Source organism: Balaenoptera musculus, chromosome 9 (genome assembly GCF_009873245.2).
Source record: "Balaenoptera musculus isolate JJ_BM4_2016_0621 chromosome 9, mBalMus1.pri.v3, whole genome shotgun sequence".
NCBI classification, from domain to species: Eukaryota; Metazoa; Chordata; class Mammalia; order Artiodactyla; family Balaenopteridae; genus Balaenoptera; species Balaenoptera musculus.
The window spans coordinates 91,367,678-91,383,689 of record NC_045793.1 but is presented as its reverse complement, the minus strand read 5'-3'; the positions used below and the strand labels follow the sequence as shown (position 1 = coordinate 91,383,689).

The window sequence follows — 16,012 nt, the reverse complement described above, 5'->3', positions numbered from 1 at the left end:
CCCTCAAAGTAACTGAAAAATATCTGGAAAATCTCTCAAATATTTGGAAATTAAATAACATACTTTCAAACAATCTCTGGGTCAAAAGGGAAATGTAAAAATATATTTTGAATTAAATAAACATGAGAATATACCATAGCAAACTTCCTGGGATGCAGTTAATTTAGGGAAATACATAGCATTAAATGCTTATATGGGGGGCAAAAAAAAAAAAGGTCCCAAATTACTGTTCAAATATTCCACCTCAAGAAACTAGGGCAAAAGAAGACAAATTAAATCCATAGCAGTTTAATTTTCTTTTTTAATTTTATTTACAATTTTTTTTGGCTGTGTTGGGTCTTCATTGCTGCACGTGAGCTTTTTCTAGTTGCATTGAGCGGGGCCTACTCTTTGTTGCAGTGCACAGGCTTCTCATTGTGGTGGCTTCTCTTGTTGTGGAGCACGGGCTCTAGGCACGTGGGTTCAGTAGTTGCGGTGCGTGGGCTCAGGCAGTTGAGGCTCGGGGGCTCTAGAGCGCAGGTTCAGTAGTTGTGGCGCATGGGCTTAGTTGCTCCACGGCATGTGGGATCTTCCCGGACCAGGGCTTGAACCTGTGTCCCCTGCATTGGCAGGCGGATTCTTTTTGTTTTCCCCTAATTTAATTAATTATTTAATTAATTAGTTAATTTATGGCTGCATTGGGTCTTTGTTGCGGTGCGCGGGCTTCTCACTGTGGTGGCTTCTCTTGTTGCAGAGCACGGGCTCTAGGCACGTGGGCTTCAGTAGTTGTGGCACACAGGCTCAGTAGTTTGACTCGCAGGCTCTAGAGCTCAGGCTCAATATTTGTGGCGCACGGGCTTAGTTGCTCCGTGGCATGTGGGATCTTCCCAGACCAGGGCTCAAACCCATGTCCTCTGCATTGGCAGGCAAATTCTTAAGCACTGTGCCACTAGGGAAGCCCCCCACCCCCGCCACATAGCAGTTTACAGAAGGAAATAATAAAGGTGAGAGCAGAAATCACTCAAGTTGAAAACAAAACCAATAGAGAAAAATCAGTGAAGCCAAAAGCCTGTTCTAGAATTATATGTGACTTTTGTAAAATCAGTGTACATGTAGGGGAAGAAAGACTGTCCCTCCACCCTTCTAGGTTTGATGGCTGGGTTTATGAAATAAACTGACAATAGGCAAGTTAACAGGAGAAAAAGAATACAAATTTATTAATTTTTTAATATTGTGTATGTGCATTAGGGCATCACAGGATAAAAACAGTGAATTCCCAAAAAGGGATGAAATTTGAGAGCTTCTATACCCTAATAATAAGGAAGCCTATTCCCCATGTTGTACAATATATCATTGTAGATTATTTTATACCTTATAGTTTGTACCTCCTAATCCCCTACACCTATATTTCCCCTCACCCCCACTGGTAACTATTAATTTGTTCTCTGTATCTGTGAGTCTGCTTCTTTTTTGTTACATTCACTAGTTTGCTGTAGTTTTGAGATTCCACATATAAATTATATCGTACAGTATTTGTCTTTGATTTATTTCACTTCGCATATAGACGTTTCACTTCTGTTAATTCAAAGCGTATATAAACCCTCTCTTTGCCAAGAACCCTATTTAGTTGGGAAATCTAATTTCTAACTGTATTCATTCTCATGACCTTCAACGAGTAACAGTAATGACAAGGAATATTGCACTCCGGGGAGTTTAGATCCTCTTCCTTCCTTTCTTAAGCATGCAAATAAAACACTTCAAGAAAATATTAATAGTTTGGAGTTTAGTTACAAATCAGTGAGAGAAATACTTTGTAGTCTTGTGAAGATTTCTGTGTGCTCATTTGGAAAAGTCTCAAGGTATATTATTAGGCTAGAAAAAGAAGGTGAAAGTATTACATTTAGTAGTCCCACCTGTAAATAAGATAGATATATAAAATGAATGCTGTTTTATAAAGACTTTTCTATTTCCTTTTCCTTTTTTAAATAGAAGACCACAAGAAAGTGTTAGTGTATGACCCTGGAGGATTGGACTAAGGATGTGCAGGGAGAGCTTTTGTTTTTCAGTTTATACTTTCCAGTTAGCTCTGTTTCACTTTTTACGATACGCGTTTTAAACAGAAGAAAGAATTTAATTAGCAGCCAAAGGGATTGATCACAATCAGTGGGGCTGAGGAGGCAGGTACAAGTGGCTTAAAAGCCAACAGAAGTCTGGTAGATGTTTGAAGCAGTTTTAGTTGTAGACTTTGGTAATATCACCGGGAAGTGGCACCTTCTGCCCAGGGCCTCAAGTTCTAAGCACTCTGCCTTTTCAGCCTTGCTTATATGCCCAGATTCCTGGATACTGGGAGACTAGAGACTGACTAAATGCTCTGGCTTTCCTAGAATTCCTGTGAGCCCCTCTAATATCCTTGAAACTCTAACCTCAACTCTAGATCATGCCAGCCCTTGCAGGATGGTAGTGAGGGCTTTGGCCTTCACTCTGAGTGAGAGGGAAGCCCTTTCATGGTTGAACACGGAAGGAGGAAATCTAACTCTAAAGGAAGGATTGAAATGCAAAAAGGAATAGTAAGCACAAACAATTGGTAAATATGTTGGTAATTCTAAGCCTTAGTTGCATAAAATAAGAAATAATAGTGACTAGTTTGGGACATGCAAACAAAAAAATAACCCTAAAATACAAGTCCACATTAAAGCTTACAATGAGGAAGGGATAAGGAATTTGAAACCATTCTAAAATGCTTGTGTTATTCAGGAGGACTGTAAAGCCATAGATACTTTGACTTAAGTTGAGTGTGAATTTTAACAATTTAATTATGGCCACTGAAAGAATAGAAATAGAATGTATAAATTCTAAGTTAATTGATGGGGCTAATGGGTTAAAAAAAAAAAGGTACCAGTTCAGTAAAAAGTTGAAAGGTAAACAGAATAAAAAGAAGCAAAAAAAAAATCATATAAAAAGTTCATAGTAAGGTGGATTCCAAATATATCATTGATCACAGTAAATGTAAATAGACTAAACTGGCCAGTGACATTTCTCAAGTTGGATAGAACTAATAATTAAATTTAGCTTTGTGTGATATACCTAGAATATAAGGACATATAAAGAATGAAAGTAAAAGACTGGAGAAAAAATATTTCAGGCAAATAGTAATTAGACAAAAGCTGATATAACTATATTTAACAGCAGGCAAAATAGACTATAAAGCAAAAAAGTATTATTAGGGATTGGGAAGAGGGTGGTCATAAAATGAGAACAAGAACAATTTACTAGGAAGGTATAAGAATTATGATACACCTTACGACATAGCCTCAGACCAATAAGACAAAGTGGATGGAATTTCACAGAGAAATTGACAAATCCACTATCAGAATGGGAAGTTATGGGGTTAAGGAGGTCAATCAGGCCACCGCAGAATGGCAGAACTACTTCCTTAAGACTTCTCAACACGCAGGAGGGAGGAGATATGGGGATGAATGTATATGTATAGCTGATTCACTTTGTGATACAGCAGAAACTAACATACCATTGTAAAGCAATTATACTCCAATAAAGATGTTAAAAAAAGAAAAAGACTTCTCAGACAATCATAGTCATTTGTGGCAAACACAAACATAGAATGACATTGCCAGATTTTGCAAAATAAATTTGTAGTTTAGATAATCATTGCTCTCAATCAGGTAATTAACCTTTTTTTTTTTTTTCTGGTTTGACATTATAAACAATGCTATTAAGATTAATATTTAGAGAGAGCCTCATTAGCTTGGAGATCAATAATATATTGGGTTGGCCAAAAAGTTCGTTCGGGTTTTTCTATAAGATGTTACAGAAAAACCCAAACGAACTTTTTGCCCAACCCAATAATTTTATATTATTAAGACTAGTTAAATTGAAAGTTACCTTTAGACTATATATAAAGAACTTCTTTGCTATGAAAATTAATAATGCATACAAGATTATAGGTTTAATTGCATTAGAATTTATATCTCAAAAACTGTGAAAGTACTAGTCTATATACAAATGTATAAACTACTAATTATTTTTTAAAATTTTATTGACTAGCTTAGGCCTTTATAGTGGGATTCTGAGATTTTAGTTTGTCTGTATCCCTAAGGGTAATAAACTTATTTCTTTTGGAAATTCTGTGGTTTGAAATTCAACCTGTACGAAACCTAAATTACCTTGAGTCAAAGGGGTCTTATTCTCTATAATATATGTATATGCAAAGAGTTTTCCTGTTGATTAATAAATTAGTCTTAGTATTCATTATTGGAAAATGGGAAAAGGTCAGTATACCTGACAATGAACCGTTCTCTCTCCTTCAAAGAATTAATATACAGACTTATGACTCTAAATTAAATTAACAAGGCCAGTGTTTTAGGAGCCAGTGATCAGTCATGGGTAGGTGGAAACTCCATCTGTTGTTCAAAAGCGTAAGGTTCTTTGAAGAAAAAAAAAGTAAAAACTCCAAGTGATCCATTCCTAGCAAATTGTGTTTGCCTTCCCTACCCACTGTAGTTACCAAATCCCATGTGCCAGGTGGAGTTTTTGACATAAAGGACAGGAGCTTGGGAAAAGATCTAGAGGAGGTTGATGAGAAAGGTAGGTTGATAAAAGGGTCTTCTAACAGTAATACAGGATGTCTCAGCAATACAGCTTTGAATTACAAAGCTATATTTGATTCCTGTGTGCTGGTTTTACTCACCTCTTGTCTGTAAACAAGATTTGCTTTCAAGCTTTTTAGTTATATGTTAATTGTCCAAAAGGGAACCCATCTCAAGTTGTCATCTCTTTGATATCAGATCTGTGTGAAGGTTTAGTCTGATGTCAAGATGTAACTTTACCATTGAATCTATTCTGTAGTTGAATGTACCTGTCCTTATTTTTAGTTAGACAAATATGTAGTAACACCTCTTTTTTTTATCAAGTAGTCAAATATTTGACAAATTCAACAGTCTGAAATATAAATAAGAACCAGGAAAGAACTAAAAACATCCTTTGAACTTCTAGAATTGATGTCACAGTGTCCATGCACTAAAGTATAAACTTAATTTATGGGGAAGTCTCCTAGCTTGCATGTGGTTAGTCCTCTAGCTTCCCACTTTGCAGCAAGTTAGACCAAGATGAGGGGAGATAAGATCAAAAAGAGGAGACTGACACCTTAAGAATAAGATTAGGATTCTTAAAATCATCAAAATTTAAAGAAAAAGGAAAAGGAAACACAAAATTTCAAAAGATATGGTAACCTAAAGCTGTTTAATGAGTGAAGGGGCAAGCAGCGATATATACCCTACGAAGCTCTGATAGAATTACTTTTAAAATAAAGATGTGTAATAGCACAAAAACACCACTCACTAGTGGACATATACAAAGGTTAAGTAGAATTTTACTTCTTAAGGTATAAGTTCAGTGTGTCTTATTTATGAAACCAGAAAAGTATTGACATACAGTGTAGCAAGATTTTCGTGAAAATATTTTCTGATAGTTTTAGCACCTAAGAAAATTAATTTTATTTGTCAGGGAAGTTTAGTTAGGTTGACATGCCAGGAAAATGAAGAACCGCTGTGTAAACCTGTGGATTTGTCCTCTGCTATATACATTTGCAGAAACATCCCTATGTCTGGATTTCAAATACAATTCAATTTCTAATGTATTACAAACTGTATTTAGTATTAGGGATGTTAGATAGTAATTTAATTGTGAATGTGTGTGTGTATATATTTTTAATGCGATTAATTGGCATGTTATAATAAGCTAAGTGATATTTAATTATAATTCTTTTATTCTTTACTCTAAACCAGGTAACCTATGATGAAAGCATTTGATAAGTAAATATAAATAAAAATCAGTTATTTTAATCTGTGTCACAGATTAGTAGATAAAAAGAGATTATCTTTTCCAAAAATCTTCTTTTGGGGAAGTAAACAGTTACCAAAGCAGTTTATTTTCTCATATTATCTTAAATCTTTCAGGGATGGAATTGTACATCTTTCATTTTTATAATGGAGGAAATTATCTTGTATAACAATTTCTAAGTGTGTTCTACAAATGAACCTTTTAGATTGTATGGAATTCTACAGTGCTTTTTACTAGTATTCTGGTAATTTTGCATATTATGTAATGCTTCACACTATTTTTTAATATTTTTGCTTTATTTCTTTCCAGTTTTTTTTCTGAGACAAAACTGCTGCACAGACAAATCTGCTTTCTTTTGTTTGTTTTTTTACAGTTAACACTATAACGTAAGCACCTCCCATTGTTGTTTGTTCCAGCATGTGACTTGTTTCATATACCCAACTATTCTCTTACTCTTAGACGTGTAGTATTTTCCAATTTCTCTGTTTTATAAGTAACATTATCCTTGTGCATATAGCTTTACTATTTTCTTAGGATGCATTTCTGATAGTGGGTTATGAAAGGATACAGCAGTTTTGAGGCTCTTGGAATATATTGCGTATCAGCGTCTCTTGACTTATAAAGCGTTTAGGTGAACCATAGAATACACTTAGAATCATTAGCCCAGATGTCCAGGAAAACTCATATGACATCACTCAGGGATTACAAATAGATTTCATCTCCTGTGTCTAAGAGATTTGTAGTCGCTACCTGGAGCACTGTGTTACGAGGCCATAACAGGGCCACAGTTGATTACTGATGTCTTCTGTGTATGTGGGCGGGGTGGGGGGTGACGACAATTGGAGAGTTAGCTATTTGCCCTTTATACACTCCGTTAGAATAACAACATTGATAATACTTTGCCTTTTGCGTGTAATTTCTTTTTTTTCGCTGTGAACTCCAAAATTGGATAAAAAGCATGCATGAGATCAAAAGAATTTGTTCTAATATAAATTTGACATTACATTTTAAAATTTGGTAATTGTAATCCAAATACACTCACCACTTTCAGAAAAATAAGCATAGATATAACCGTAACTGAAGGTTCATCAGAGCTTATTTCAAAGTTTTTGTTAAAATATCTGATTTCATATAAAAATGTTTTGACTTGTTTTTATTCAGGAAGCATTGTAGATTAGTATACATTTCGCATTGTTCTGTTTTAAACCTATGAAATTCTAATACATACTTTTTTCCTCGTTTGTTTTACATATGATTGCAAAGAAATATTTAGAAGAATTGTGACCAAATCCATATAGAAAGGAGTTATCCTGTACCCTTGACATTTCCTTAGCAGTAATGGAAACTACGGATAAATAGAACACTAGTGGTATTTCAATAATACCTGGAAAGTAGCTTAACCGTACGTAACTCATAACTAATCCATAATATATTTTCTTGTTCTTTTTAGACATTCTTCTAAATCACCAACTTTATAATTTCCCCAAAAGTAATTTTCAGTAGATTATCTGAATAGAAATTTAAAGCTCTCATCCAACTCATCTCTTGAATCATCAGTTTTATTTCTTTTACTTGTAGCCCTCAGCTGTGATGTTAGGGCGATCTTGGGGTCATTTCATCTACAAATTAAAAATTATATAAAAACATTCTTCATGTTAACAGTATAACTTATCATCGTTTCAGGTCTTTAATCTCAGTCGTTTCTCATGCATTGAATTCACACAAAGTTTCTAGTGAGCAGATGTACAGAATTAGAATTTGTGAAAGATACTTTCTTCAGATAATTAAACTTAAAAAGGAATAGTAAGTCTTGTTGTTTGCACATAGGAACCATTTTAATTATTAAGGATTCCTTTAGCCTTTGGAGTTCCTTTCTTTGTGTGTGTGTGTGTGTGTGTGTGTGTGTGTGTGTGTGTTTTAAAACTCAAATGCTCTTTTGCTTTCTGACATATTTCCAGGCTATATTAAATAGTGTAACGTGATGCACCAGTATATACATTTCTCATAGTTTAGAATATTGAATCTCTTACTGCTTTTACCTTTCTAGTTCCCTAGTTCCTAATGCTTCACAGCCAAAACTGTGTTTTTGCACCTCCATACAATTTTATTCATCTCAAATAAGGTGGACTTTGAAAAAGCAGCAATGAGAAACCATTATTCTGGCCCTTCAGTCATTCAACAGATACCTAATGAGCATCTTCTACTTGCTGAACGTGCACGTGAATTCGTGAAAAGTAGTTTTAAGGAGATCAAATGAAGGAAATAGCTTGAAACAGAAAAGTTTGTAACAGTAAAATAGCTTGTAACAGTAAAATGGCTGGAAGATGGGTGGAGGCTTCTGAAATAGAGAATGCCATACTCTGTGCAAGATGCTTTGTTACCATAACCAAAATGGAGCCAAAATAATTTAGCCTGTACCTCTAGATAGTTTCAGTGGCTTTTGGTTCCAATTCCTCGGTCCTAGTCTGTGCTTGTAGTCCCTCGCCAGTACTGAGATAGGTGGAGCTTGGAGGAGTGGATTGTAGGGGAGAGGACGAAGCAAAGGAGAAGTGAGAAGAAAATGAGAACCAGACATAGAATTGTCTGGAGATAAAAATGGTAATGCCTTGGGGCTTTCCTGGTGGTCCAGTGATTAAGACTCTGCACTTCCACTGCAGGGGGCACAGGTTCCATCCTTGGTCGGGGAATTAAGATCCTGCAAGCTGTGCAGCCAAAAAAAAAAGGTAATGCCTTACATTGCTAAGGCATTTTACAGTTTACAAAGCATACTTTGGTATTGACTATATTGTTAGTTTCATGTTACAGATAAAGAAATCGAAGCCACAAGTTACTCAGCTAGCAGGTGGTAGAGAAAAGTCTAGATTCCTAAGTCTAGTGTTCATTTTATTGCAGACATTCTAGGAACAATAGGAGAATGGGTAAAACGAACTCAGATAAATTCATACAATGGAATATCACACAGCAATAAAAAGGAACAAACATGGGTGAAAACCAGTAACCTTATGCTGAGTGAAGAAAGCTTTACATTCATATACCCAAAAAAACTTTATGTAAAGATATAGAATAGACAAAACTAATCAGTGAGATGAAGTCATTGGTAACAAAGTGATGTCTTCAAGTTATTTTGAGATGCATCAAAAATATAAAATGGGGGCTTCCCTGGTGGCACAGTGGTTGAGAATCCACCTGCCAACGCAGGGGACACGGGTTCGATCCCTGGTCTGGGAAGATCCCACATGCCGCGGAGCAGCTAAGCCCGTGCGCCATAACTACTGAGCCTGTGCTCTAGAGCCTGTGAGCCACAACTACTAAGCCCACCTGCCACAACTACTGAAGCCCCTGTGCCTAGAGCCCATGCTCCGCAACAGGAGAAGCCACTGCAATGAGAAGCTCGTGCACCGCAACGAAAAGTAGCCCCTGCTCACCACAACTAGAGAAAGCCCGCGCACAGCAATGAAGACCCAACACAGCCAAAAATAAATAAATAAAATAAATTATATATAAAAAAAATAAAATGGTTAGAGGGATGGATAACATAAGCAAGTGTTATAAAATGTTATTATAGAATCTAGGTGGTCAGTATATGGGTGTTCACTGTACAAGTCTTTAAGTGTTCATAATAAAATGTTAGAAAAAATAAATTGTGCCTTACTTTTAGTGGTTTTGAAAATATGTGTGAGCAAAAATAAAAATTTTTTCCCAAGAAGAACACAGCAGGAGGCAGCAGGAGCTGGTAAAAGACTGAATAATATGTGAAATACTGTCTTTGGAACTCGTTAAAAATATCTTCCCATATTGTCTGTGAATGTAGCCCCACTTAAAAGCCAAGACTTATCAAACCAGAAGAGTGGGGTTGAGTGGGAAGTGGGATGGAGGACCTTTCTGGAGTGATGTGGTTAGCGTTACACAAGTAAAGCATTTTACCAAATCTCAGTGAATTGTACACTTCATGTCTGCATTTCAACACATATAAATTTTACCTTAAAAGTAAAAAAAAAAAAACCAGAAGTAAATATTGAATTCCAGTTAATTATACACTGCTTAAGTGTTTTGGGGTTAGGTATACTGATGTCTAAAACTTATTTTGAAATGAATCAAAAATATAAAATGAGTTGAAGATAGGTGATAGGTATGTGATATAAAACAAATTGTAGAGTGTTAATTGTGAAGTCTAGGTTATCAGTATATGGGAATTCACTATATAGTTTTTATAACTTGAAGGGGAAGAAGACAAGGAGCTAAGTAAGAGTCCAGGGTATTGAAGCAATCATCTACATAAATATTGAATTGATTAAGAGTTTTTACAGGAGTAAGTAGCAGTGAGCACACCTAGGGCCCAGATCTTGGTCTCTAATACCACTTCCCACTAAAAGAAACCAGAACTTTTTGGAAACATGGCAGATGCCAGATAAAAGTATTGTTAACAATGTAAATTTATGAAGTCGATGACTGAACTGAGGTTTCGTAAAAGAGTAGTGTTATGCTTAGGAAATATCCACTGAAATGGGACAAAGGGCCATAATGTATGTATGATTCAGAAAAAAAAATATGCATATACGTGTGTGTGTGTGTGTGTGTGTGTGTGTGTGTGTGAAAGAGAAGGAAAGACTACGAATAATAAAGCAGATGAGATAAAATGTTAACAATAGGTAAATCTGAGTAAAGCATAAATGGGTGTTCCTTGCACTATTTTAATTTTTGTAACGTTTTGTAAGTTTGAAATTATTTTCCCCAAAAAGTTTATGACAGGAGTGGTGCTGGAGAGAAACAGGGTGATCCACTTAGCTGAGGTGTTGGACAGATTCTATTCTGTGCTGTCAGGCCAAGATGAGCAGCATATTATTTTTGTTCCCAGTCTTCTAGTGTTATATTTTCACTTTGATGTTTAAATTTTGTTCTTTGTTTTTGGCACAGTGATATTTCATTTTTAGTTCTTTTATATTATCATTGTTTTGCTCCTGTAACTATAGTATTTTCTTCATTGAACTTCGTAGATCTATTTAACTGAGCCATCTAATCTTTTTTTTTTTAACATCTTTATTGGAGTATAATTGCTTTACAAGAGCCATCTAATCTTAACCTTAGTTTTCACTAGGCTCTCAAGGTATTCACTGATAACCTTTGTAGTGTGGGAATTTTTATTTCTATACTTTTTAAAATCAGCTGTATTAAAATATAATTCACCCATTTCAAGTGTAGAAATCATTGTTTTTTAGTATATTCACAATCAACTTTAGAACATTTCATCACCCCAAAAAGAAACCTCCTACCCATTAGCAATCACTCCCCATTTACCCCTCTTCCAATTACTAATCTACTTTTTGTCTCTGTGGATTTGCTTATTCTGGATATTTCATGTAAATGTAATCATTTAATATGTGGCCTTTTGTAAATGGCTTCTTTTTACTTTCAGGGTACTTCCATGTTGTAGCATGTATCAGAACTGCATTCCTTTCTTTTTGCTGAGGAACATTCCATTGTATGGATATACTACATCTTATTTTTATTTATCCATCTATCAGTTGGTTGACATTTGGGTTGTTTCCATTTTGAGGCTGTTATGCTATGGAATAATGCTTCTGTGAATAGCTGTATACATGTTTTTATTTCTTTTGTGTATATATCTAAGAGTCGAATTGCTGGGTGTATTTTCACTCTGTTTACCTTTGAGGAACTGCCAGGCTGTTTTCCAGAGCATCTACTCCATTTTAAAATCCCACCAGCAGTGCACAAGAGTTCCAGTTACTCTACATCATGGCCAACATTTGTTATTATCTGTCTTTTTTATTATAGCATCCTAATAGGTATAAAATGGGCCTTCCTGTACTTTTAAACCCTAAAACTATGATCAGTTATTATCAATAAAATAATCTCCATCCTTTTCTAGCAGTGAGCCTGTCTCTTTATTAAATATGGAATACATAAAATAAGTGGAAATAAGATAGTATCAGAAAAATTCTTTTCTTTTCCCATTTCTTTGTTAGCACTTCAAAATTATTTGGAGAGAATCTCAAGAGAAGTAAAAGAGATTGGATTTTTAAAAACTGTACAGCTAGAACTCATAGTTTTTAAATGCCTATTATAGACAGGTACATATTTAGCATCTAACCCCTGAGTCTACCATAACCGTTGATGCCACTCACCATTGCCACTGAAGTCTCCAAAGTGGCTTCAGGAGCTTTTCCCCACCTTCACCATAGCTCGGAGCCCATCATCTGCTGTCTCCTGGGAGCTCAGAGCTTCTATTAGTATTAGTTTACCACATTATAGATTAAACTGGGCTATATGGGCTCATCTGAGGTCTAACCATTGATTTTTAACATAGTTTCTACAGGAAAAATACGACTTTTTTTTTTTCAGCCTACTAACTTACAAATGACCATTTAGGACACAACCTGATTGTAATTTGGTAACTATCTGTCCATGAGGAAAGGCAAAATAAGTTGAAGTTATTTAACCTAATGTCAGAAAGCTTTATGTTGACTTAAAGCCATCATCATGGATTATAACTTCAGTGAAGGATTATTCTCTTTATTTTAATTACAGTTTTTTATGTTTTTAAATTGTATTTTGTTGCCATAAGTAGGAATTGATAAAGTGGGAGTTGAATTTAATTTTGAATATTTATGTGTGTGTATCAAAGGAGAGTAGAAAGAAAAACAGTATTTCTTTCTCTCATATTTTATTTTTATCACTATATCAAAGGGAAGATGCTCTTATTTTCATCTCTTCCCTAAAAGGCCAATTTTTCATGTTTGAGATGTGCATCCATATATATAGTTACTTGCCTCATGTTTTATTTTCCTGATCAAGTTTAATTGACCTTTAAATAATAATTGTTATAGAGGATTGGATTAAAACCTGATTAATATGAGAATCGTTTATAGGTGGATTTTTTTCTTAAATGGAACTATAATAGTTTTAGATTAATTCAGTAAAAATTCCATGTCCTTTTCCCTAAAATGCATGCATTAATACCACTCCTACTGATCATCCATACATGGTATAATCCTAAGCAACTTCCTTTTTAATCTACGAAAAAAGGAGTGTAATACCCTCTTTTTACCACTCATTTCATTAGGCTATTATGATGGCTGTCAAATGTACATAGGATGTAGGTTTACTTTTATTCCTTCCTCCCTCCCTTCCTTCTTTTTTCCTTACTTCTCTACTTTCTTTTTTTGGATGGCTTATTTCTCAGTTTTTTAATAGAAAAACTGTTGGCAGAAGGTATTCCCTAGAAATACTATGCTGATGTATCAAAATAACAGCACATCCTGGGCTTTTAGGTCGCACTTGCCTCAGGAGTCCACCAGCTATGAAGTACTGATGAAGGATGTTCTTCCTGTGCAAGACTAATTAGGCTTCCAGGTCCATGGTGTTAAATCTACAGAGGTACCTGGCTATGCCTAAAGTGCAAAGCTTGACATGAATATTTCCAATTAACATTTTCTTTTTCAGGGGACCATGAACTTCCCCCCAGTAAATATGAACTATCATTTTGGTAATTTCTTTTTGTGTTGAATTCTTACAGCTCTCCACCCAAGGAGATGCAAGTCAGGTGATTGGACCTCTTACCGAAGGGCAGAGAAGAAATGTGGCAGTAGTGAATTCACTATATAAGTTGCACCAATCGGTAACAAAGGTAACCTTTATTTTTATTAAGTTTTTTTGACTTAATTTCAAGTTCTTCTTTCTTCTTGCCTTAAATTTAGACAATAATGAATTATTATTTAATTTTTTGCAGAAGAATACAATGAAAATGTGATTGTAAAATAAGCTGAGGCATGAACTTTTCCTAAACAGTCTTTGATCCTGGCCTCTATTGTTTGTATGACTTTTTGTCTGTACAGGTAGTTTAAAACACATGAACTGTAGATCCTCAAGGTTGCTTGGTATAGTCAAGTTTATTGAACAGATGATTTAAAGGTAAATTATTTGTGTTTTATACCCATTAAACCACATAATTTGGTATCATATGGGTGGTAGTAAATTATAGCAAAGCTAGTAATAGTAAGAACTCGTAAGCCCTCTAACATGTCAGAAAGGTTCTACCTTTGTACAAAAAAGTGGGGGAGGAGATGCATTAAAAACAGTGAACTCGTATGATATAATCATTGAAGACTATTTAAAGTAAAAAATTTTTTTTTGCTATTGATCTACTAATACTTCTTAAAAAAATGACTGAATTTTAACTTGTTTGCCTTTATATGTTATGTCTAAGATGAACTGTAAACATAATTATTAGGAAAGCAACACTTTCAACCCCTTCTTTGATTCTTGAGTTGCTTGTGTTTACTCTCTATTAATGATTTTCAAAATATTTGGTAAGTAGAGAGATAGTTAGAAGACCTGAAAAAGCCAAAGGTTAGATGATGTTCTTAAAACCTTGACCTCTAATATGAGCTTTTATATGCTAGATTGTATTTTAGAATAATTATAAGTGACAGTTTTTCATTTACTTAAATTTTTTAACATGTCCTTTTATCAATTAGGGGTTTCCAAAATTTGTATTTTGCACACTAAACAAAATATATTTAAAGGGTTATTAACAGGTAAATCTCAGAAAAGTAAATAACAAAAGTAAGTGAAAAGAATATATGATATATTTTCCATTTCCTTTAATTATTACTCTAAAGAACCACAAGCAATGCAAAGTTGTATTTATATAGCCTGATTTAAACGTCTTTATTGATCATTTCAGAATTTTCATAATGTTGGTATTGATTTGTAAAAAGGGAAACATTTGACATTTACTTCTTAAAAATTATAGTCAGCCTACAAAGGGCGATTTTTTTTTTTTAAGAAGTAAGTAAATATGGCTTTAAACTGACTTTTTCAAGTTAAAGCTTTATAATTAAGGAAAGCTAGCTTTTAGAAGTCTTAATGTTTCAGTTATTTGAAGTAGATATTTGCTTTATACGGGAAAACATTTTTAAACCTATCCTAACTACTAAATACTAATGGATTTTTAAAACATGTATGAGATACTACTCTAAAGTAATGATAATATTTTATATGTGGCTTGTGGAAACAGTTTTATCATGTGATGATCAAAATTAGTATTTATAAAAATAAATAACTTAAGCAAAACTATAACTGGATTTGTTCTAGGTGGTTTCCAGTCAGAGCTCATTCCCACCAGCAGCTGAGCAAACTATAATTTCAGCCCTAAAGGTAAAAGAATGTAATTTAATCTTTGACTCTGTAGATCGGAATAGGTTTTAGAATTATTTGTTTGGATGAGTGGGAGATGTCACATTTTAAAAATAATTCAGAATCTTCTCCATATGCCAGAAGTATCATGTTGATGATTATCCTAAAGAGAGAGGCTACATGTGTGTTTATATTTTTCTAGAATTTAAAAATAGACCCTGTTGGTGTCTACAGATTGTGTTGCACTTATAATAATTGTATCATAAGCAAGAGAAGCAAGAGAGTTATAAGTATTCACTGTGTCTTAGGGCAGTGCAGCCCAGTATTATCCAGTATAAAGCAGTGATTCTCCACCAGGGCGATTTTTGTCGCCTGTGGGACATTTAACAATATCTGGAAACATTTTTGATTGTCATGACCTGGAGTGGGGTGCTCCTGGCATCTAGTGCCAGGGATCCTGTGAAGCATCCTGCATTGTACAAGCCAGCTCCCCACAACACAGAATTATCAGGCCCTAAAATGTCAGTTATGCCAAGGCCTGGAAACTCTACTAAGGCCACATAGTAAAATAAAGACTCTGGAGCTCAACTGCCTGTGTATGAATCCCATCGCACCTATTTAACTGTATGACCTCAGACAAGTTAATAAGTTAATAAGTTTTCTCTTGCCTTAGTTTCTGCATCTATTGATATAAAATGGTACAGTATACCTACACAAAGGTAGTAAATGTCAACTATTAGATTGAATTTAGATCACTTGGGTAGAGTTAAGAGAGAGAAAGAGGGAAGGAGAAAGAGAGATGGTCTACCACCAGTAAACTCCAAGGAGAAATATTTAGAGAGTAAAGAGGATACAAAGAAAACAATCATTGAGGAAGAAAATTGGGAGAGGACAGTGTCACAAGTCCTGAAGGAGAAGGGAAATTCCGAGGTCAAGTGCTGTCCATGGGTGACATGGATGGGGATTTAACAGGCTGCAAAACTTAAGGACACTAAATTCATATATGAGGTAGGAGGAGACA

At 34.8% G+C, this 16,012-nt stretch overlaps 1 protein-coding gene across 1 annotated transcript in view; it reads left to right on the top strand.

Moving 5' to 3' along the window:
• The window catches only part of COG5 (component of oligomeric golgi complex 5), a 281,556-nt gene that overhangs the window by 229,786 nt on the left and 35,758 nt on the right, over positions 1–16,012 (top strand). Inside the window, exons 15-16 of the mRNA XM_036862985.1 lie at positions 13,370–13,480; positions 14,950–15,012. Of these exons, the coding sequence (XP_036718880.1) occupies positions 13,370–13,480; positions 14,950–15,012 (174 nt within the window). The remainder of the gene's footprint in view (positions 1–13,369; positions 13,481–14,949; positions 15,013–16,012) is intronic.